General features: G+C 37.9%; 1 protein-coding gene across 6 annotated transcripts in view; it reads left to right on the top strand.

Annotated features, from left to right (window-relative positions):
* LOC122563226 (leucine-rich repeat-containing G-protein coupled receptor 6) overlaps window positions 1–25,418 on the top strand; it is a 255,999-nt gene that overhangs the window by 143,141 nt on the left and 87,440 nt on the right. For all 6 annotated transcript variants that reach the window (XM_043716816.1, XM_043716819.1, XM_043716817.1 and 3 more), the window contains one exon: window positions 11,649–11,720. In XM_043716816.1, the coding sequence (XP_043572751.1) occupies window positions 11,649–11,720 (72 nt within the window). The remainder of the gene's footprint in view (window positions 1–11,648; window positions 11,721–25,418) is intronic.

Here is a 25,418-nt window from a genome sequence, read left to right as displayed (position 1 = left end):
TCCACACACCTGAAGTTTCTGATATCCGTAATCATTCTAGTATATCACATCTGCACTCTCTCCAATGCATTTACATCTTTCTTATAATGTGATGCCCACAACTGTATACAATACTATAGCTGAGATCTACCAAATGTCTTGTAAAAGTTCAACATCATCTCCTTGCTCTTGTATTCTATACCGTATTAATAAAGCTCTGTTTACTGCTCTCTCCACCTGTCCTGCCACTTTCAATGATCTGTACACATCTACATCCATGTCCCTCAGCTCTTTCCCTCCCTTTTGAATTGTACCCACTGTTTCATATTGTTGTTCAATGTTCTTCTGACCAAAGTGCATCATGGTGATCATGCAACGTTTTTCAAATGATTAAAGAACTGTACAGAAACTGAGACTATCTGCCTAACATTGGAAACTAATATTTCTTCTTTCCCAACATGTTTTATGGGATGGGCTGAGTTCCTTGAATCAAACACAGTCCTTGATCAAAGAAGTGGACATTGGAAAGGGGTGGGAACAGAAAGAACCAACCTCTACATTTGTTCCCAATTTTTCTATCACCCTCTCCCCTCGACACACCTCCATGAAAACCCATCCCCTCCCTATTATTGGTTTTCGTCTTCCATAATGTTTGGACTCTTGGATTGGAGAGGGCGGTACTGGGGGAGCTGGTGCAGAAGAAGGGTGCTCCTTTTGGTAGCACTTACAGCTCCCTTGGTTGTATTGCTGAGCACAAGAGGCTTCCAGCCTCTGGCTGGTACCTCTGAATAGACAGCGCTTCAGCCTCAGGCCCCTGTGGTCTTGCCACTGCTTGGTTGACTTGTGTTTTCTTGAGCCTTTCCAATAAGAGGCAGCTCAGTTTCTTGTCAGGTCTCCTTCAAGCAGGTAGGATCCCTGACTCCACAACATAATTCAGCCCATAATGTGTGGAATTTATGAAGTTACCCAGATATCCATACAGATATAGTCCATGAATTGATGAGTACAAGGCTCACTCCTCTTTTCCCTCTCCACAAAGTCAATTAGAATTTGGGAGGGAATGTAATTGAGTCAAAACTTAAAGATAGCAGGTTTCGCCTCAAATCCTAACCTCAAGCAGGCAAAGAATTCCAGTCTACACACACACTGACCCCAGGAATATGAAGCCTCTACACCAAACACAATGTTGAATTTCTAACCTCTCGAAGAAATCCCATTCCAGCTGCCTTTTTGCTAAAGACCTCTATATGATTGCAATATTAGGTATACTATATTCCTTATCAAAGTTAATGACTGCTGAAAATGTGCAAATCACACATCAAATACCACCTAATCACTTTGTATTCACTGTGTTGAGCACAATGCCAGGTAATATGAAGAGCTCCTCATTTTATTTTGCAAGTTGAATTCCTATTTTACGAGTTTCTATTGCCTGGATCAATGTCAGAAAGTGGCTTTTGCCAAATGTATATTTCTGTTTTACATTAATAGAAAATACCTATAACCTCTTTGGAGTTGGGCCATCAAGTAGAAATTAGTTCTACATTTTTCATATCAACTACATCTACAATTGTTTGAAAAGTACCTTTGATGTCATGCAGTATTGATAGGATGTTGGCAGTCTTGAAGCAATGGCCTTTATATTCTTTGTTAAGCTAATATTTCAGCTTGGCTTCCAACACATTTTGAATGCTTAATCTATTATCAAATCATTGCACAAATATAGTTCCATTGAGCCAAAGTGGGATATATTCAAACTGATATTTCAGAACAATTACTCTTTTCTTTGAAGAAATTATTTGATGGTATAGCTCCGAATGTAACTGAGTCAACATTTTCAGGGGGTATTTTTAACCTTTCCCATTTGATGGGAAAAATCGGACCTGTGTCAGGCCAACCATCCATTTATCCTCCATTCACAACATTTCACATCAATTCAGTACAAATTTCAACCAGCTTAAAAAAGGCCCAAAATATTTCAACTTGCCAGGTATTAATGAAATGCTGCTGGCTGACTTTCCACCTCTCTCTGGCAGAACATTTGAAAGAAGTGGCAGAAACCTGTGAGACCTGGAGGCTGTGACCATGTGAGTGGTGGGACCAACTATTGGGATGTTCAGTGGAGGCTCAATGCTGACAAAGTAGGGTTAGGCTACTGCTTAAGAAAAAATAATGAAGATCTTTGAACTTAACGTTTTTCGGCCTCTTTGTGCCCCACTTCATTTACTTGCTGGGCTGACATGCTGTGAAGCTCAAAGCTGCTTCCAGTTCAAGCCATCTGATGGAAATTACAGGCAGGTCACAATGGCATCATCAGTTATGGCATGAATGTATGAAGAAACATTTCAGCCTGTTCTGAAGCAAACAGAGTAAAGTAAATGAATATAACGGCATGTCATCTCTCGGCTCCTGCAATGCAGCTAAGTGACTGGTATGCTTTCAACTTCATAACTTCCCTTTGTTTTCCTAACTTCCTTGTTTCTGTCAGATAAACTGTTCTCTATGTTATCAAATTTGGAATGGAATACAGTTGGTATTATCAAAAGTTGCCTGTAAAGAACATTAGCCCTTCTTCAGGGCTTATGCCCGAAACGTCGATTCTCCTGTTCCCTGGATGCTGCCTGATCTGCTGCGCTTTTCCAGCAACACATTTTCAGCTCTGATTTCCTCCAGCATCTGCAGTCCTCACTTTCTCCTGTAAAGAACATTGCCTCATCTTGTGTATTGATAACAGCCTAATTCATATGGTTGGAACATAGCAAAATTTCCCATGATACCACAACAATGACAATGTTTTATAATGACAGGTACTGTTGGTTTGCAGCTATTTTGAGGAGTTTAAGGTTTTATTAGTTTACAGATTTAGTGGATCAACAAAATTGTGATTTGCAAGTTGTCTCTTTCCAAGTTTAAGAGCCTTCTCAAGGGAAATAAATGAAAAGAAGCTCAATTATTTAGTTTCATTGTGCTCCAATTTATCTTTGACACTTCTCCCATTAATCACACAAATGCTTACAATGTCGCACTTAGCTTGTTCAGGGAACCAGCAAGCTCAGTTGGTCAAAGTGAAGTGCTTCACCGATAATGCAGCTTGAATGGCCATGATGGTTGAGTCAGTTCTTGCCTCTTTTCTTTGCTTCTTAGTTATATCATCGCAGAGAGACATGTGGAAAGTCATGACAAGTAACTCTCAAGGAATGAGGATACTGCTTGAAGAGAGAAAGAGAACATATTTCTGGGCAGTTCATAATCTGCGCTGTTGTTTTTAATTTTTGCTTTGTACAGTTTTACATCTTACACCTTCAGTATTAATTTTATAAAGATATTTTCACATCTCTACAAAAAGAAAACACACAAAGAAAGAACAAAGAATATCTCCAGATTATGATTTTTCATTTGCAAAAGATGTACAGGTATGAGATGTTCCTACTAGAAGTCATAATAAAATAATATCATGAGTTTACAAACCAATCGCAGCAATTTCAAATTATATTTTCATTTATTAGTTTAATTTGAATTATAATGAAAGATCCTGAAAAAAAATCAAGTTGCAGCTGAAAGACCTGCCTAATTGTTTCTGTACTAGACCCATCAAAAATAATAACTTCGGAAAAAGAATAGACCACTTAGCCCTTCAAGTCAATTTGTCATTCGAAAGAGAACTATGACCTAACTCTAACTGATACCTGCCTCTACTCTAGAATTATCAAGTTACTATCTGTTTTTTAATCTTATCTTGACCGTATATGTTTCAACCAATAATTCAAAGTACTTTAAAGTGACATGGTCTTAACAATAAGAGTCCATATGAAAAGTGCCAATTACTGCACTTCAGAGGACTTCCTTCAATGACAATTACTTCACAACAACTTATTTCCATAATTAGTAACATTCAGATGTGTGAAGCCAAAACTCTACAAAGAAGAAATATTTTGTTAACACATCGGTTAAGCCCAACAGTGAAGAATATCTGTTTGGATAAGAAATAAGAAAATGACTGCCAAATCTGAAATTGTCGACCATCATATTTTTTCTTTATTCATTCACGGGATGTACGCATCACTGCCAAAGCCAGCACTTGTGACCCATCTCTAATTATCCTTGAATTGGGAGATTTGTTTCGCCACTTCAGAGGGCAGTTAAAAGTCAACAGTTTTGTTGTTGCAGGTCTGGAGTCACACATTGGCCAGACCAGGTAAGATTGGCAGATTTCTCTCCCAAAAGGACATCAGTGAACCAGATTGTATTTTTACGACAATCGATCATAGTTTCATGGTCACTGTTTGTTATGTCTCGTAGCTAGTATACAGTTTACTTCTAAGAGTCATGGTCATGACATCATCACCTGAGGGTATAACAGTGTTAAGCTGCATCTTTACTGGGGAAATGAAGCATGACACCCTGATGGCGGTCTGCTGCTCTTCTGTGTGTGTTTGATCTTTCAGGATTAAATTCCCCACATCTAATTCTTATGTGTCTGGAGCTAGCATAAGTATTGATTTATTAGGTACTGTAACTCCCTACTAAATGCCGAAGCTCAGATCATGGTGGTAGATCAGCCATTATGAACAAAATTAGTTTTATATTCTAGATTTTACTAATTGAATTTAAACTCCAACATATACTGTGCTGGGATTATGAACCTATGAATCCTGAGCATTAGGCGGAATCTTTGAATTACTAGTCCAGTGATATTTCTGCTACACCATCATCTGCTCCTTTCCTGCTGTAGGAAGAGAAAGACAGGAGACTGGTTTTTTAAAAAAAAAGCTTCTAAACAACTGCTCTCCACTGGACATTTTTCTGCAACCATTTGCATAAAAACTTTGTTTTTTTCACTTAGGTACATGTTTTACTGGTAAACAGAGTTAAGATAGGCAAAGTAAACAAAGTACTGTATTGTGAGGAAAGCAATAAATGTGTAAAGCGACAAAAGGAAAAGAAAAAGATGAAAGAGTGATTCGGAGAAAATAGCTTTCAAATCCTGAAATCTAGAAGCTTCCAGCTCTTTGATCAAGAGACCTTCAAAACGGATGGAGAATAAAAGACTTTATTAACCTGCTTTCTGTGCATGAACAGATTCAGTTACTGTACATTAGCTAATAGCACAGAGTGACTTTTCAGACTTAAGCCACAACTGATAAAGACGTATTCACTTCAGAAAAACAATTACAGAAACATTTAAGCAGGGACTCCAGTGAACTTAAATCTGTTTCGGTATCCCAGAGGGAGTGTGCCCAGGATAAATTCAGCTTTTCCATTTATTTCACTTTTCTTGTTAGCTAAGTAAACCTTCATTCATTTTGGTAGTACTTGGTGAAAAAAGAATCCTTATGGTTCAGCATCAGAGAGAATTAGCTACTACTGTCAGAGGAGGCAGAAAAGAAGCTGTTTAATTAATATATTTTATCTTTTTTTTCCCAGCTTTCAAGGAAAACTGTGTTTAAGGCCAAACTTTAAACGATTAGGTACAATGTACTGTGCAAGTGTTCTTGTAGAATATTCCAGTTTGCTATTATTGTAACTTCAGAAATAAAATTTAATTTATTATAGGAAGGCTCTTAAAAACTGCATTGGCAAGTTATCTAAATTTTTTAAACCTTTTTCCAAAGTAATTTGACACATCTCTGGTTTCATTGTGTCTGGCAATAATAAAGACACATTCTTCACTTCTTTAAACATTTGTTGTTGATATAAAAACTAAAGAGTGCTTCAGTTTGATTCATTACCATTGACTTAGTACAATACATTTGCTCTCCAGAAGTTTCTCGGCAATTCCAAATTGAAGCAACAAGCATTTTTCATTTTTGTTACCACTATTTGATGTCGGACAGCTAGCTGGAGATTTAAGTAAAAGGATGTTTTCAGTCTATATTGGAATCTGCAGGGCATTTAAAATTTCAAATCTTCCATCATATCCTCCTTTGCAATTGAGAGATAAACTATAAGATTTTTGGTGAAGTTTTTGGACTATTTTATTTACATTTGTGATTCCATTTTCCAACGTGTTACTTTTAAGACTACCTGTATTTATGTAGTGCCTTCAACATACTAAAATATTCCAAGATACTTCACAAACAGGCAAAGAAAATTACATTACTGAGTTGCATATGGAGACACATGGACAGAAAACCAAAACTTATTCAGAGAGGTTTTAAGCAGAATCTTATAGAAGAATCGTGAGATAGAGAGTCGGAGGATTATGAAGAGAATTACAGAGATTAATGCCTTGGTGGTGCACTGGTACAGTAATTAAAGCTGGGGATGAGCAAAATGCCAGAATTTGAGGAATATAGACACCTCTGAGAAAAGATAACAGAAATTGCCTTTGGTGAGGGCATGGAGTGATTTGAAAAAAAAGACAATTTAATAAATTTGATGTAGAAATTAAGAGGTGTGAAAGAAAAGAACAATTAAATTTTTGGTTTAGTTTAAGCATTCAACAAGTTATTAAACATATCTAAAAGCTATTTCAACACATGCACCTCGCTGGGTATTTGTTCAACAAAGCAAGAATTATCTATGTCTTTAGAAATTAACAAAACACTGATCCAAATCACTAATTTAGTAAACCTCAAAAGTTATGATATGGTCACATATTCAATGTATAAGTAACTTAAACCCAATCAATGTGACTTCAAAACTGGCAGAAAATGATATTTTAGGAAAGTAATTAGGGTGATTCTATGATGTGGAGAAATAGGAGTTGAATATAGCACCTTTCACAAGTAAAGGACATCCCAAAGCAACTTACAGTCAATAAAGTAGTTTAAAACATTGCCACGTTTTCCTTATAGCAAATATAGTCACTGGGTTGCATACTGGAAGCTCCCACATCAGAAATGTGATATTTATAGATGGGATAAATATTGACCAGGACATCTGGGGCAGGTTCCCTGGCTCTTTTTTTGAAATGCCATAAGATCTTTTATATTGACCTGAGAGAGCAGGCATGGCCTCAGCTTAATGGCCAAAAGATGACACCTGTGATGGTGCCCATGAAGGAGCTGATCACTTTTCTCATGTATGTCTTGCATGCACAACGTCAGAGATGAGACTGCTCTTGATTGATTCACATTTAACACCAGGAAGAACAGAGAATTAATGGCAAAAAATGCAGTGTTGATAATGGGAGACATGGTAGGCAAAGAGCCTGTTTCTGTGCTCTATAAGTAAAAGGATGACTTTAGACTTACCAATATCTGGAGAAAATTGTGGTGGCAACAACATGCAGTGGAAACAGACCCACATGTTGTCAGCAACATTAGATTTAAAAGTGGTCGAGACATAACCTGGCCAGCGATCAAAATAATAGGAATTAATGGATGATGACAAGGGTCAAGTGGTAGGCTGTGAATGTATGTGAAGGGGGAGGTTTGGGAATCAAAGAAGTGCAATTAATTCAGTGGAAAGACTTCAGAGAACTGGGATGAGGATTTAAGTCAAAGAGGATCAAGAGCTTCTCAGCACAAATGCTGAGGAAGAAAAGGAGGGAGACTATTGCAATAAGAAACCTTGATGCTGATTCAAAAGACATGGCAAGGGAATAGGGTAAGTGTGGTGTTTAAAGAAGGAGAATGTACTTGAAAAACACAGGGACAGATTAAGGGTTGAGTTGTAGATATGTACCTCACCATCAATGAAACAAGTTGGGTGGTGCGAGTAATAAAAAGATGGGGAGATATTTGTGAGGGACAAAATGTTAACAACCTGTAAAACAAGTTTACATTAGTGGAATGATCTTAATGGCATAGTGGTAGAATCCCCACATCTGAGCCAGGAAACCTGGGTTCCTGTCCCACCTGCAACTGGGGTGTGCAATAACATCTTGAAACAGGTTAATTAGAAAATATCTAAAAGCAACTGGATTCCAGTGCAAACATCTACAACAAGTTTTGAATACCAAATACTTTGTGAATGAACAATCTAGATGGAACTATAGAAAGAGGTGAAAATTCTTGATTTGTTGTCAGAGTCCAAACATGGTCTAGTGGGGTGAGCTGGATTTGAAGCAAATTGGCAAAGCTAGCACAAGCTAGCATGAGAAGAAGAATGATTGAGGTAATGCTTGTATGGAGGCAACAACTGGTACCTCTATGGGCTCTCTGTAGAACACTTAAACAGACAGAGAGGGAAAGGTACTGATTTACTCAAGCTTAGGATAGTGATAGGAAAGTATGAAGACAGAGAATTAGCATTACATTGGCATTATTGGAGGTGTCAGGGCAAAGTACTTTAAACCAGAAAACTGAAACATTGCATCACAATGTGACCAATTGATCAGGACATAGGTGAAAAAGAGTCAAACTGGGGCAAACAGAGGGAAGAGAAGGATCTATAAGTAATGGGCGTGCACCAGTGTTACGGCAAATAGACTTAGAAGGAATTTAGCTTATACAGATATGGCATCAGGAAAAAGATGACTTGAGAATGGAGAATAGGAAGGACAATCTGAAAAATCAGCAAGTTAAAACCTGAGATTCTGCAGTGAAACAAAACTGTCTTGTAGAAATTCAGAATATTAAGATCCAGTTCAGCTTATGATAAATTCATTCGATAAAACTCCATGAAATGGTTGCTTGAAGGTAATGTTCAAAGCACTCCTTCCACGACATACAGGCACCAGGTTTATGTATGGTTTCAACATATTTCCTGCTTGGTTCGTGTTGACAAAACTTGTGCTTAAATAATAAAAGTAATGTATATCCTATGTTGGACATTGAGCTTCTTTCTGCTTCTTTGATACGCTATAACTCTATAATTATTTGTTAAGTTCAAAGAAAGTGATGCCTTAATATGTTCTAACCTTTAAAAGCAGTTAATTCGTTGTAATTATGTAATCTCTACAAAATCTGAGATAGCAGAGTGAAGATTAGCCCTAAGGGAAATAAACATATGCCAGTAATTTCAATGGGTGTTCTCTTGATCTCCCAATGTAACTTTAGCAAAAGATAGTCAAAATCTCCAGAGAAGGTGATGGAATGAAAATCAGGCTGATTCTATGAAAGGCAAATGATCCTCTTGGACAGATTTCCATCCATATAAATTCTGCAGAATTTACGCCTTGATTTTCAACCACTTTCTGATTTGCTGGTATTTTTTCTGTATATCTCCCCTTCAGAATGGACATGATTTGGAGGTGCCAGTGTTGGACTGCGATGTACAAAGTTAATAATCACACAACACCAGCTTATTGATTTTCCAAGTCTCTATAAGGTAACCCCTTAACCTCAAATCTCCAGGGAAAACAGACCCAGCCTATTCAACTTCTCCCTGCAGCTCAAATTATCCAACTCTGGCAACATAAAAATCACACAACACCAGCGTATAGTCCAACAGGTTTATTTAGAAGCACTAGCTTTCGGAGCGCTGCTCCTTTATCAGGTGGTTGTGTTGGATGAAGGAGCTGCGCTCCGAAAGCTAGTGCTGCTAAATAAACCTGTTGGACTATACCCTGGCGTTGTGTGATTTTTATGTTGCCAGAGTTGGATAATTTGAGCTGCAGGGAGAAGTTGAATAGGCTGGGGCTGTTTTCCCTAGAGATTTGAGGCTGAGGGGTGACCTTATAGAGACTTGGAAAATCATGAGGGCATGGATAGGGAGTCCAGAACTAGAGGGCATAGGTTTAGGGTGAAGGGGAAAGATTTAAAGAAAGGGGTCCTAATGGGCAACTTCTTGACTCAGAGGGTGGTGCATGTATGGCGTGTATGGAATAAGTTGCCAGGGGCAACATGGTGGCTCAGAGGTTAGCACTGCTGCCTTACAGCGCCAGGGACCCGCGTTCAATTCCAGCCTCAGACAACTGTCTGTGTGAAGTTTGTGTGTTCTCCCAATTTGTGAGTGGGTTTACTCCGGGTGCTCTGGTTTCCTCCTACAATCCAAAGATGTGCAGATCAGGTGAATTGCCCATCATGTTCAAGGATGTGTAGGTTAGGTGCATTAGTCTGGGGTAAATATATAGTAATGGGGAATGGGTTTAGGTGGGATACTCTTCGGTGGGTTGGTGTGGACTTGTTGGCCCAAAGGGCCTGTTTCCACACTGTAGGGATTGTAAGATTCTACGGAAGTAAGTGAGACTAGATTGGAGTGGGGTATCTGATCGGCATGGATGAGTTGGACCGAGGGTCTGTTTCTGTGCTGCACATCTCTATGACTCTAATGGAGTACAGGATATTGCTCAGTGCTGGATTTCCTCATTTTACACTGCCATTCTTTTGTGGAAAATCTTAAACAGTGTTTATTGACAGACTGCCTACTTTGAGGACAATCCAGTTGGACTATCTTTGAGTCAATACTATTTCAACCAGGAACTCAAATCCAACCCAACTTTGTTCTTCCCTTTATTTAATCTGGAGTTTGAGTTTGGTGTTTCTTTTCAACTGCTTTGACTGAGATCAGATTGACTTAACAAACTTAAATTTGAAGCCTCCCTGATCGATTTCAAGTCTTAGGAGAAATTCCCTTGGTGCGACAAAGTAAAAACCAATGAAATATCCTCAAAAGTAAGCAGATTTCAAAGGCAGAGAGAAAGTACAAGGAGAGAGAATACCAAGCCTGCAGCTCTTCCAGAACTCATTGGACTGTGGTGTCTTTTCTATTTTCAGCAGACCTCCCAAGTCAGCCTCAGCTGTGTACCCACTGGAACCCTGGTATACACTCATAATGATAAGCACTTGTGGATCTTTCAATAGCTGAGACATTGCTGTTTTAATAGCAGCAAACCTGTAAGCATTCGTCAAACTGACAGCAACCTCTGGGTTGAATGTTAAGTCTAAGTTGGGATCTGCTGCACAAATGTGTACCAGTTTGATATCACAATACCAAGTGCAAGACATTTTTGGAGAGGCTGAGTCAGGTTTGGAATGACTACATGCCTTTAAGCTGGATATTATAGCCAATTACAGAGACTAGATTCAGTCTACTGAGGTATCTCGCCTGCAGTGTGGATTGCCAGGTTACAGTGGGCTCACATCAGGAAAATGGAAGATGGGTTGGGCTGCACTACTTTCTGTGAAGGACTCCAATACCAATAATAACTACTTGCATAATCTCTCACATAAAATGAATGCTAAAAATAAAATTAACTGTAAAAAATGTTGAGCTTTGTTTCCAAGGGCACTCCAATTTGAACACTTTTACTCCAATCATCAGAAATTGCCAGGTGAGGCTGGCAATATGAGAGTGTTGGAGGGCCAATGTACAGAACTGGAAAACGTTCTTAATCTGACAGCAGCAGACTTCCTGCTGTTAAATCAGTCTTTCAAAAATCCAAGTGGGTCTGTTTGCAACATGCCCTCCAAGGTCAGAATACGGAACTTGCTCCAATTTCAGATTCCCAAACCCAGATTGAAATTCCAGCTCTTGAAGTCTGTACATGGCGTAGGTAGACCCAGGGGTATTGTCGGTAATTCCCCGATCCTCTGCAAGTGTACTGAAGACCTTGCGGATCACCAGGTATGGAATGCTTATCCGGGTATGCAATCATTACTGGACGAAAAATGGGCCACAACCAATTTTTATTTCACATGTTCTCAGAAGCTCTCTTTCCCTTAACAGCCTATTCAAATTTTGTATTTTGATTTGATATCTAAATTGAGAGAAACCTGAGGTATGAAATATTTGTCTTACTTTGGACATCAAAATAATAATTTTAACTCTCTTTTCAATAGAATGCTACAAAATAACCAGCTGAAGAGACTCCCCAGTGAGGCATTATGGGACCTTCCCAACCTCCAATCACTGTAAGTTATCTAGAATTGCAACTAATAATTACAAATTAGAATTGCTTGACCCCTGTGTCATCTGTCTTTAGCAACCTTTGTTTTACAGTTGTCATAATACCTGTCAAATGTCCACCCATTAATGATGAGATTATTATTTTGGTTCTTAAACATACATCCATGTATTTGAATGAGCTTACAATTTTTTACGTTCTTTGTGACCACAAATCTCACTCTTGAGATGTGAAAAGCATTACATAAGATTAAACCTGTACTTTTGTACTAAATAAAACTGAATTCATGCTATTCATATTAAAAGTCACATTTCATAATTATAATGAAATATGAAAATCCAATGAATATTGCCTTTGATTGTCAGCTTTTATTTAATTTCAGCTTGACAAATAAAATAGATTGTTTTTTCTACCTACAATTAACAATCTAACAGTGCACAAATCTTTAACACACTGGTCATTACATTTTCATGACTAAATGTACAACGTAGTTCGTATATGCTTTTAAATACAATTAGGGGCACTTGTGTGGCAGTGAAAGTATCCCTCCCTCTGAGCTAGAAAACCTGGGTTCAGGTTCCATCTCCTCCAGAGCTCTCCGTCATAACACCTCTGAACAGATTGATTAGAAAATATGTATAAAGCAAATCGAGCAATGTTTGAAGAAATGCTGAGGGTACAGAAATGTAAACTGTCTTCAATTCCAACTTTCTATAGGGACCCTTGATTGAAGCATTTTGTAGGGAGCAATTAACCTATTTGCAAATTGTCACTTTTTTAAGGTGTTCACATTCTGCAAATTATTCTATCTCCAGCAAAGCAATTATATTTTCTTGAGCACTTGTTACTATTATGCAGTTGACATGTACATGCATTAAATATTGACAAAAATAACCTTCTGTACAAACAAGATGGTTGTGCTATTAAGGGAGCAGTATGACCAAATGATTTTTCTTTGTATTTGACTAGTTTAATTTGCAGAAGCATAGCATAAAGATAAAGAGGTGCTATTTAATTCATGGCAGAATTAGAGAAAGCAAACCATGTAATAGTAGACTGTAACCAGACAGGAAAACAGGATAACATTCACATGGTCAATAAACAAATATTGCCTCAATACACTTGAAACCATTCAAGGACATTGCTTCCAAAATCAGATAAGAATGAATGTAAAAAAACGAGGCTGTAGATAACAAGCAATGAACTACAATAAACGTTGTTGTGTCGTCTACCTCCTTGGTTTTAACGCAGTTTTGATGGTCCTGGTTATCTTTTGTTATAAAAACACAGTAATACCTTTGTGTTCAAAGCAAAGCTGACTGCCAAATTTTTACTCCAATCTTAAGAGGTTGATGAGTCTATTTCAACGTATCTATGTTCAGACCATTCACACGTATTCTGGTAGACAGCAGTAAGTACCAGTAAATGCTACGATGACATCTAAGCAGAGTGCCTTGGCAAGAAACATCTGATTCTGCATTTGGATTCCTCAATTTTTTTTGTCAAAGCTGTTATACCAAAAACTTAGCTTTGTCTTGAAAATAAACAGGTTTTATACTATTCATACATTTATAGTGTTCATTTATTTTCTTAGATTTTAAAATAATGAGTTACACAAAATGCCATAAAGGAAAACCTACATTTTTTTCACTTTATATTTCAATTCTCCAGCGAACAAAATGATTAGGTAATACACATGGAGTTAAGGTGGAATATCACAGGAAGCATTTAAATATAAATTTTTGAAAAGTTTGAATTCTTTGTCATATTTGAGAAGTTTGGTGTCCCACAAATATATAGTTTTTTTTAAGGACTAGTGAGGCTATTCAGAATTATGAATTTAATACACTATTAAAATCTCAGTTACGTCTTGCTCACAAGATTCAACGTTTTCAAGGGTTTTTGTTGACATCAAAACTAAAACCATAATTTTTCAGCAGTTCAATTGATTCTTCGTCATTACACTCCAGTGTAACTTTAACAGTGCATCCCATAGGGAAGGGAAGAATCATTGTCAGCGGTTTCTGGGCTTTAATATATAGTTGCAAGTGTGCAGATTCCAGAGGTTGCTCTGAGTTTAAGAGGACAGTAAATACTGATGATTGTGCTGTCATTACTATTGCAAAATCCACGCAACTATTTCTGGAACAATGCAGAATTTCTTCTGAGTAATTTTAAAGATATAGTTAGTTTAGGAAATGTAAAACTCAAGGCATGGGTCCAACCTTCTTATTAAAATGTTATTCTTAACTCATAGTTTCTTGAAATGTACTGACACAAATGGGGAAAAATACAATTGGCAGAAAATGTCCAATCAAAGTACACTTCCCAAATCAGAAAATGAGATGTTTAACTGGTTACAGGTGTTAAAAATGCCTGTAATCCAGGTCATCATACGATTGAGACAAACTCATTAACAACCCTTAAATTTTCATTTATTTTAATACAGATTCTGTTCTGATGGTTAATGCATGCAGCCTCGTCCAACACTTACTAACAACCCTTTTTAGTCAGAAGTAAAGCCAATCTGAGAAGAGAGGGAAATGATTTCATACACGGAAGGATTTTTTTTCATGTTATTTCTTCTTGGGTTTAATTTGCATATATCCAATGAAAGATAAGAGCTTTGACATCTTGGAGCTGTTAAAACCTTGTATTTGACAAGAATTTAGTGGTTTCTGGATTTGAAAGTTGGCAAAAAATTCTAAGCTGTAATATTTATTAAATTCCCAGAAAGCCCCTATTTTCCTGAATATATGTAAAAGTTTTGGAATTAAAGGCAAATCTCATCTCTCCAGAAATATAAGTTTAAGCTCAACTGAGGCTTATGTGATTCTACTTCTAACCAATGCTCTTATAGTAATTGAAAGAGAAACAATCTTAATTAGTGGCAAAATAATATAGTTGAAATGATCAGAATGCTGCAGTGACAGAAATGTTTTTCATTCCATCAATTATTCTTTTCCACCTGTTTCTCGTCTCAAAATGTAACAAATCTGTTTGAGTCCTTTTCTAGACAATGCATACTTCCCACCCAAAGCACTCTCAGGAAATCATAATGATCATAATGGCTGAACATTTTCACATTTCACCATGGGGCATCGTGAAACATCAATGCTATCTGTTAAACATAATAAAGGCACACCATTGAAATTACAGAGTGGTATGCTCGTTCACATCTTTGCAAATTAATTTTGACTTTGTATCAACCCAAACTTTGTAACATATTTTAAGTGATCCAAATCACACCAAGGAAAATAACTTTCCAAAAACCTGAATGAGATATGTATTTACATAACAACTCAAATATATCTTTTCAAACTTTACCTTCAATACAGTTATTGTTTAGCGTGTTGAGGGTCGTTTGGCTCACTGTGAATATTAAAAGGCAGCCATAGAGAGTACCTAGGCAGAGGTCCACTTTCCATGCCAGAGGTGAGAGTTTGCTGCCTATCCTACACCATTTCAACAGGAGCAGGTCTGTTGCATAACTCTGCTCTTTGATTATGACTAACAGATACCCTGGAATTAGTTCAAAGAAAATAATTAAATGTCAAGGTTCATCTGCAAACTATGGCAGTGGATTAATTCATGATGTTGTCTGAATATCATTATTTAGATTACTACTTCAGTTGCTCCACTAAAATGTCAACAACTGATTACAGTCTCAACTGAAACATGGATAAAGGAAATGCTGATATCGAGTTTGGTTAAACAATAACCATCAATTCACATTGTTTTCAAGTCTTTTGGCAACTGTTATACCTTTCTTTCCTAAGTGTGATTAACATAATGACCCCACTGGTGAGAATCTCTTGCCAATCATTAAGAGCAAGAGGTGAACATCTCACCCCATACACTAGAGATCTATCACCTAAGGCTGCCAGCCAATTAGAGCTTGGCCACATCCAAGTCCTAAAGCCTCACAGTCAAAGTCTGATTCTTGGTGGGTCCAGCAGAAAGAAGATTAAGTCTTTTATATTTGGAGGTGAGAGAGAATACTGAAGGAGGCCGATTGGAGATGCCCCCAACCCCCAACTCAGCAGGCCGATCACTAGATGGGAAATAAGCCACATTCTAGATGCTTTTAATCAACCCATCCAGCCTTGTTATGATACAGCTCTGAAACTGAAGGAAGTTGAACTCAGAGCCACAAAAGCTCCCAAGATATCTTTGTAACCCAGCAGGAAGGCAGCTGATCAGGGAGGTGACTAGGTTAGGACATTAAGTGTCCATTCATTGCCCATGTAAGAGACTTAATTGTTTCAGATTTGAGAAAGCTGCTTCTGGACCCTTTTGCTGAGCACTTAATTGCGGAGTTGGCGAGAAGTGGGAGCATTTCTCTCCAAAAGAAAGAAAGCCATCCTTTTTTTCTGGTTAAGATGTAAGCAAAATAACAAATCTAAACTTGTGTAGTAAGCTCCACGTTAAATTTGTCAGAAGGAATGTGCACTTGCACAAAATCATATTTCTTCATCTCAACAAGAATATGAAGAAGATTCCTGGGGAAAAATGATCTGGTATATTTTGTTGACGAATGAGAACTCTACTTTTCAAATTTCTTTTGCAGAGCAGTTTTGCAGAGCAAGCTATTCCACTTGTTTTAAAGTTGTTCACTAAAAATGATTTGAGGGAAAACAAAATAATTTACACAAATGCATGGATAAGAAGGAAATAAAGGAAATGAGATTCTTCCCGTTGTTTCACAAATCCAAATCCATCTTTCTAATAACTACATCTTTGAATCTCTATAAACAGATTTGTTTCCCATCTCAGGACTGAAATAATCCTCATCAAAGTCACAAAAAACATTCAATATGACCGTGATCTTGCTAAATAATCCCTCCTCAATTTACTGACCCCTGTTTGCAATGTTTGATATGATTGATCACACACCATCCACCTCCAATACCTCCTCTCAGTTATCCAGCTGTAAGGGACTGAACTCACAGTCACTCTCTTTTTTTCCCCATTTCCACAAATTACCTTTGTGGTTGCCAAAGATTGATTGTATGCATTCTACTTCTCATTGGTGTGCTGTGTCCTGCCAAGATCACCCAGAACTGTAATACCAGTTTCCATATATGCACCAATGGCACCAGCTCTATCTCACTACCAAACTCTTCACTATCTTTGCTTTGCTGTACTGTTTGTCAAACATCCAGTCCTTAATGAGCAGCCATTCCATCTCATTAAATATTGAGCAGGCTAAAGCCACTTCCTTCAGTCCACAAAACAAATTCTGTTCCTTGGCTTGACTCCATTGCCCTTCCTGGTCATTGTCTGAGGTTGAGGATGGCTATTCCCAATATTGATCTTACCTCTTTTCTACATCTATAATATTGTTCACCTCCATATCTGTTTCAGCTCATTTGCTACTTAAATTTCAATCAACTTCTTTGTTACCTACAGACTTCACTCTGCCAATGTTCTACTGACTTGACTGCCATCCTCTACCCTCTATAAACTTAAATTAATCCAGGACTCAGCAGCCCATATATTAGCTCAACCCAAGTCCCATTCAACTATCAACCTCTTGCGCATTGACTTAGGTTAGTTCCCATTTAACAATGCCTCAGTTACCCATCTCTTAACATCTCATACCCTTAATGTCCTCTGAGATATCTGTGGTCCTGTAATTCCATCCTCTGGCATTTCTGCTTTTAATCATTCCTTCTTCGATAGCCATACCTTCAATTGCCAGAACCCTAATCTCTGTAATGCTCTCCTAAGCACCTCTACCACTCTATCTCCCTTAAAACGTTCTTCAAAATCAATGTCCGAATGTCTCAAGTATCTCATTTTGTTGAATTACACTTCTGATTCATTTTACTCTGCTAAGAACCTAAACAGGAATAGACCATTCAGCTCCTCAAGCCTCCCCCAGCATTCAGTAAGACCATGGCTGATATGCTGCAGGCTTCAATACCGCTTTCATGACAGTTCTTCATAGCTCTCAACTCCCCAACAGTACAAGAATCTGTCTGCCTCCTCTTTAAATAATTCAGTTAACCATCTTCCCCAACTCCATAGAGTAGAGAATTCCAGACATTCAGTGTCTTCTGTGAAAAGAAATTCCCTTACACCTCAGTTTTACATGAATTTCCCCTTATTCTGTGATGATGTCACCCAGCTCAAGACTGCCCTACTAGTGGAACCGTTTATTCAACATCTACCCTGTCAAACCCCCCTCAGAAGCTTGTGTGTTTCAATAACATCACCCATTACTCTTCTAAGCTCAAATGAAGAAAGGCCGAACTGATTTTGCCATTTATGACAAGTCAATTCTTCATCCCAGGGATCAGTCCAGGAAATCTCTTTTGAACTGCCTCCAATGTTAATATATTTTTCCTTTAAATATGGTACTAAACCTGTGCACAGTACTCTAGGTGTGACCTCAACAACACTCTGGATAGATGTAACATCACTTGTCTACATTAAAATTCCACCTTCGAGGAATAAAAGCAAAAATTCCATTTTCTTGCTAAATTACTTGCTGTGCCGATATGCTAATCTAATGTGTTTCATGCACAAGAACGATTCATCTGTTTTGGAGTCTCTCTCCATTTAAATAATTGTCTGCCTTTTAATTCTTCCTGTCAAAGTGCATAGCATCACACTTTCCACATCACACTATCTATATCCACCTGCAGATTCCTTATGGCCTCATCATCACGTCATCCCACCTACCTTTGCATCATCACCAAATTTGGATTAGTCTCTGCCCCTTCCTCCAAGTGAATAATATGGATCAAAAATAATTGAGACCTGAGGACTTAGTGGCACACCACTAGATATTTCTTTCCAACCTTAACAAGACACATTAATCTTGACTCTCTGTCTTCTGTATTAACTAATGCTTAAACATTAGCCCCTATACTGTGAGCTCCTATCTTATGCAATAACCTTTTATGTGACACTTTATCAAACGCCTGCTGTAAATTCAAAAATATTACGGCTACCGGTTCCCCTTTATCAGTTCTAATTGTTACATCCTCAAAGAACTTTCATAAAACCATGTTAACTTTGTTTGATTAGACTCATAGGGTCATAGAGATATGCAGCACAGAAACAAACCCTTTGGCCCAACTTGTCCATTCTAACCAGATATGCTAAATAAATCTGGTCCCATTTGCCAGCACTTGGTCCATATCCCTGTAAACCCTGCCTATTGTTATATATCCATCCAGATGACTTTTAAATGTTCTAATTGTTCCGGCCTCCACCACTTCCTCTGGCAGCTCATTCCTGACAAGCACCACCTGCTGCGTGAAACAATTGCCCCTTAGGTCCCTTTTAAATCTTTCCCCTCTCACCATAAACCTATATCCTCTAGTTTTGGAATCCCACACTTGGGGAAAAGACCTTGCCTATTTACCCAATTCATGCCCTTCATGATTTTATAACTCTCTGTAAGGTCACCCCTCAGCCTTCTTCACTCCAGGGAAAACAGCCCCAATCTATTCAGACTCTCCCTATAGCTCAAACCCTCCAACCCTGGCAACATCCTTGTAAATGTTTTCTGAACCCTTTCGCATTTCGTAACATCCTTCCTATAACGGGGAGACCAGAATTGCACACAGTATTCCAATAGTGGCCTAACCAATGTCCTATACAACTGCAACGTGACCTCCCAACTCCTCTATTTAAAGACTGACCAATAAAAGCAAGCACATCAAATGCCTTCTTCACTATCTCATCACCCTTTGACTCCACTTTCAAGGAATTATGAATCTGCACTCCAAGGTTTTTGTTCAGCAATGCTCCCCAAGACTTTACAATTAAGTGTATAAGTCTTGTCCTGATTTGCCTTTCCAAAATGCAGTACCTCACATTTATCTAAATTAAACTCCATCTGCTGCCCCTTGGCCCATCTGATCAAGATCCTGTTGTGGTCTGAGGTAACCTTCTTTGCTGTTCACTACACCTCCAATTTTAGTGTTATCTGAAAATTTAGTGACTATATCTCCTATGTTCACATCCAAATCATTTATATAAGTGACAAAAAGCAGTGGACACGGCACGGATCCTTGTGGTCCATTGCTGGTCACAGGTCTTCACTTTGAAAAGCAGCCCTGCACCATCACCCTCTGTATTCTACTTCTTAGCCAAATCTTATTCTACTTCTGTATCCAAATAGCTAGTTCTCCCTCTATTCCATATGACCTAACCTGACTTATCAGTCTAGCATAAGGAACCTTGTCAAATACCTTACTGAAGTTCATTTAGATCACAACAACCACTCTGCCCTCCTCAATTCTCTTTGTCACTTCAAAAAACTCAATCAACTTTGTGAGACACTCGCAAAGCCATGTTGACTATCCCTCATCAGTCTTTGCCTTTGCAAATCCATGTAAATCCTGTCCCTCAGTATTCCCTCCAACAACGTGCTCACCATCGATGTCAGACTCACCTGTCTATAGTTCCCTGGCTTTTCCTTCCCACAGTCTTAAATAGCGGTGCCACATTAGCCACCCCCCAGTCTTTGGGCACCTTGCCTGTGGCTATCAATGATACAAATATCTCAGCAAGAGGCCCAGTAATCACTTCCCTAGCTTCCCACAAAGTTTTAGTGTCTTGGGGATTTATTCACCTTTATGCATTTTAAGATATCCAGCATGTTCTTCTCTATAATATGCAAATTTTTCAAGATGTCGCTATTTATTTCCCTATGTTCTCTATCTTCTGTCTCCTTCTCCACAGTAAACACTGATGCAAAATACTTGTTTGGTATCTCCTCCATCTCCTGCAGTTCCACACATAGACTGGCTTGCTGATCTTTAAGAGGCCTTATTCTCTCCCTAGTTACCCTTTTGTCCTTAGTGTATTTATAGAATCCCTTTAGATTCTCCTCACCCTATTTGCGAAAGTTATCTCACATCCCCTTTTTGCCCTCCTGATTTCCCTGTTAAGTATACTCCTACTGCTTTAATACTGTTCTAGGGAATCACTTGATTTCTCCTGTCTGTACCTGATAAATGCTTCCTTCTTATTCTTGTCCAAAACCTCAATACCTCTGGTCATCCAGTATTCCCTACATTACCCTTCACCCTTTTAGGAACTTACTGTCTCTTGACTCTCGTTATCTCATTTTTGAAGCCATCCCATTTTCCAGCCATCCCTTTTTCTGAAACCATCTGCCCTCTGTCAACTTTTGAAAGTGTTAAGGTTTTTGAAATGCCCTGTTATTTCTTCCTTAATGATAGTCTTGAGAGCATTTATCCCAACATAAAATGATAGGCTCAGTGGTCTTTAGAGCTCAGCTTTCTGGCTCCTTCTCTTCTTGAATGAGGGTATTATATTAACAGTTTTCCCATCAACCGGAAAACACGTAGAACCCCAATGAGTTCAGGAATATTTCAACCAATACCTCCATTGTCTTTGCAGCCAGTTCCTTTAAATCCCATGGATTCAGGTCCTGGTGACTTGTCTGCATTAATCGCGTTAGTTTGTGATATACTTTGACTTTCAGGATAGAGACTGCAACAAGTCCTTTCCTCACATTAGCACGTTGATTATTTGATATCTTTGGGATTTTCGCAATGTCCTCCACTATGAAAACCAATGCAAAATATTGGTATAAATTATCTACCATTTCCCTGTTCCCAATTATCAGTTTCCCTGCTGCATCCTTCAAGGGTCCCACACTCACTGTAGCTACTCTCTTTTTAAATACCTGCCATAGTTTTTCTCCTTTTCTTGATTTTTGAGTCATCCACCACTGGGTCCCAAAAAAAATCCCAATTCTCTGGTCCACCACTCAAGTTTGCAGCGGCTTGTATATTAGCTTTTGATTGGACACTCAATGGATTGGATGTGCTTTAAAAATGTAACTTCTCAACTACTTTGAAGCAATTTGAAATTTTTATTAAACATATGGATAGAAAATGCAAAAGTGGAACACTGACATGAACTTTGCAGTCTTAGAATTCATCAAGAAAAACGTCAGGACTATACAGGACTATACAGTTACATTTGCTGTAAAACTGTTGGTCTTAGAATCAGCACTATGTTAAACGTGGCAATGACTGATTTCACAGCCATCCATTATCACAGTAGGGTGTAAGGATTTAAATAAAAAATTGGAAATACTTTCAAACCCAGAATAAATATGCCTTTGCAGTCAATCATCTAGTACATTGTCCAGTACATCATTTAGCATTGACTGACAAATTAAAACCAGATCATGTTATTATATTTTCTTTAGAGCCTATCCTGCCAAAGCTGTCATGTCCAATATATTGGTAATCTTGTTTAAATAATGTGCTGGGACTCTGGGTAGATATCAGCACCCATGCAGAGAACAAGTAAAAGGAATTTCTAAGTATATGTTACAGACTTCACTATCTTGAAAAACCCTTGTTCATTAAACAAACCCTATTCATTACAATTCACATTATCCTTAAACTCTAATGATTCATAAAAACAAACATTTCATGCAAGTGTGGAATTCATTATAACAACAAGCATAGAATTCATGACTTCACAAGGAATACAACTACTTGTAACTGGTAATCTATGGTAGGCACCCTAACTGTGATAATGGATGGCTGTGAAATCAGTCATTGCCATGTTTAACATAGTGCTGATTCTAAAACCAACAGTTTTACAGCAAATGTAACTGTATAGTCCTGACGTTTTTCTTGATGAATTCTAAGACTGCAAAGTTCATGTCAGTGTTCCACTTTTGCATTTTCTGTCCATATGTTTTTCACAAAGATTGATCAATAGAATTTTAGAAGCCTTACCAAATGGAAGTAAGTTTTGCAATGATAATGATTGTCATTTTGAAAATGGGAAGAAAAATGAAAATGTGAACTTGTTGTTCAGATTAATGATATTGGCACAGCCTGACAAATTTAATGAAGAATATCAAAAACTTACTATGAAAAACTTATAATTTTTCATGATTATAAGCAATGTGAGTTTCAGAACTCTAAGGATGAGACTTTACCTTAATTGTGCAGAAATTACATCTTAAAATAGACCCTTTAATTTGATCTGTTTACACTGGATATGGTATACGCTAAAATGCATCAACTATTCTGATAATTTTTTTTATAGCTGCTTCTACCAATTGTGAGGTGGCGTCACAGCACTAGAACTTAGCTTATATCTTATGCAGCCGACCATCAGGATGTAGATTAGATTAGATTACTTACAGTGTGGAAACAGGCCCTTCGGCCCAACAAGTCCACACCGACCTGCCGAAGCGCAGCCCACCCATACCTTACATTACCCCTTACCTAACACTACGGGCAATTTAGCATGGCCAATTCACCTGACCTGCACATTTTTGGACTGTGGGAGGAAACCGGAGCACTCGGAGGAAACCCACGCAGACACGGGGAGAACGTGCAAACTCCACACAGTCAGTCGCCTGAGGCGGGAATTGAACCCGGGTCTCTGGCGCTGTGAGGCAGCAGTGCTAACTACTGTGCCACCGTGCCACCCATGTGTTAGGAATCACAACAGATCACATTCCTCTGCAAGAATCAGTTGAAGACCCCCTTAGTTCAATACAGCTCAGATTATTAAGTGAATAATGCAAGAGTCACAGAGTCATAGAGATCTACAGCATGGAAACAGACTCTTCGGTCCAACTTATCCATGTCAACCAGATATCCAAAATAAATATATCCCATTTGCCAGCATTTGGCCCATATCCCTCTAAACTCTTCCTATTCATGTACCTATCCAGATGCCTTCTAAATGTTCTAATTGTACTAGACTCCACCACTTCCTCTGGCAGCTAATTCATACTCACTCTGCATGAAAACGTTACACCTTTAGGTCCTTTTTAAATCTTTCTCCTCTCACCTTACAGCTATGTCCTCTAGTTTTGGAATCCCACACTTGGGGAAAAGACCTTGCCTATTTACCCAATTCATGCCCTTCATGATTTTATAGCTCTCTGTAAGGTCACCCCTCAGCCTTCTTCACTCCAGGGAAAACAGCCCCAACCTATTCAGACTCTTCCTATAGCTCAAACGCTCCAACCCTGGCAACATTCTTGTAAATATTTTCTGAACTCTTTCACATTTCACAACATCCTTCCTATAGCAGGGAGACCAGAATTGCACACCGTGTTTCAATAGTGGCCAAAACATTACCCTATACAGCTGCAACGTGACCTATATTCAATGCACTGACCAATAAAGGCAAGCATACCAAATGCCTTCTTCAGTATCCTATCTACCTGTGACTTCACTTTCAAGAAACTATGAACTTGCACTCCAAGGTCTCTTTGCTCAGTAAGACTCCCCAGGATCTTACCATGAAGTGTATAAGTCCTGCCCTGAAGTGCCTTTCCAAAATGGAACACCTCACATTTATCTCATTAAAGTTCATCTGCCATTTGTCAGCCTATTGGCCCATCTGATCAAGATCCTGTTGTACTTTGAGATACATTATTCCTTGTCCATTACACTTGCAATTTTGATGTGGTCTGCAAACTTACTAACCATACCTCAAGTGTTCACATCTAAATCATGTGGAACCTAGGTTTGTCCCTTCTATGACCTTGTTTTCTCGTAGCTCTCATGTTCACTGCCACCTTATTATTAACTGTAGGGCTGTTTCTCATCTTGTACAAAAACATAGAATATAGATGCAAAACCAGTTTTCACTTGTTAACAGTCTGCTAACGGGTGGTTTCTTGAAAGCTGTGCTGTTAAAAATGTTTAGAGTTAAGATTACTTTGGACAGTTTTAATCTCTTGTAAGGAAATTAGTATATGTATATTTCTATTTTTACTAAACAAATCGGACACACCTCTTTTGCTTTCTATCAGACTGTCAAACAAATTATTCATTTTACTTAGCCTTAAGGAATATTTGTACACTGGCATGGTTCTAAGGGATCTTGGCTTTCTATATAAGTGAAACTTCAAGTTTCCACAGCCAAAACAACACCCTAAAACATCTGAATACTTACTGCTATAAAAAGAAATGCATATTTAAGTTTGGATCTATATTTTATTTTTCAATCATGATTAAAATAATAAAAATCTAATTGTTAATCAAGTCTTGAACATCTTGCAAAGGAAACTCTGCTAAGCAATGTATCTTTGGTTTGAATGAGAAAACTATTGTTGGAGCCAATGTGCAATATTTCTCAAAATTCCTTTAGCTGCTCTCCATTTGAAAGAAAGAAGTTTAAGGAAAAAATTACCACAATATTTTTCCTGTGCAAATAATCAATGATAGGGTTGACATGGAGAAATGGCTAATTTTGGCATAGTTCATCACCATTTGGTAGACAAAATAACAGAACATTTGTACTTTAATCAGTAAACATGATCATGATATTTAATCAATTGCTTGACAGCTTTTAAGACAACTATCATAAATTTTTAATAAGCTTATGGCTTGTTGTTAAACCTCTCAGGAAGCAAACTTGCTTAAAAGCTCCTATTTTTAAAAGGAATCAAGTAAAGATTCATTTTTCCTGAAATAGTTCTGAAAATAGTTAATGTTTTTGTGCAAATATTGTAAATGTGATTTGAATAATGAATGCAGAAAGCAGAGCGGCAAAATCTCTCTGAGTCAGTGCCAAAGTCCATTAATCAGTATACAAAAGGGATTTCTTTTAAACTAGTGTAAGATTAGACTTTCATTATAATATTGAATGACACTTTTTTTGAGTTAACTGAATGATTAGAATATACCAAGCTAACAAAATAATATACAAAATGTTTGTGAAA

This window comes from Chiloscyllium plagiosum, chromosome 26 (assembly GCF_004010195.1).
Source record: "Chiloscyllium plagiosum isolate BGI_BamShark_2017 chromosome 26, ASM401019v2, whole genome shotgun sequence".
Lineage (NCBI taxonomy): Eukaryota > Metazoa > Chordata > Chondrichthyes > Orectolobiformes > Hemiscylliidae > Chiloscyllium > Chiloscyllium plagiosum.
The sequence above is the reverse complement of the archived record's forward strand: the minus strand, read 5'-3'. Positions and strand labels throughout refer to the sequence as shown.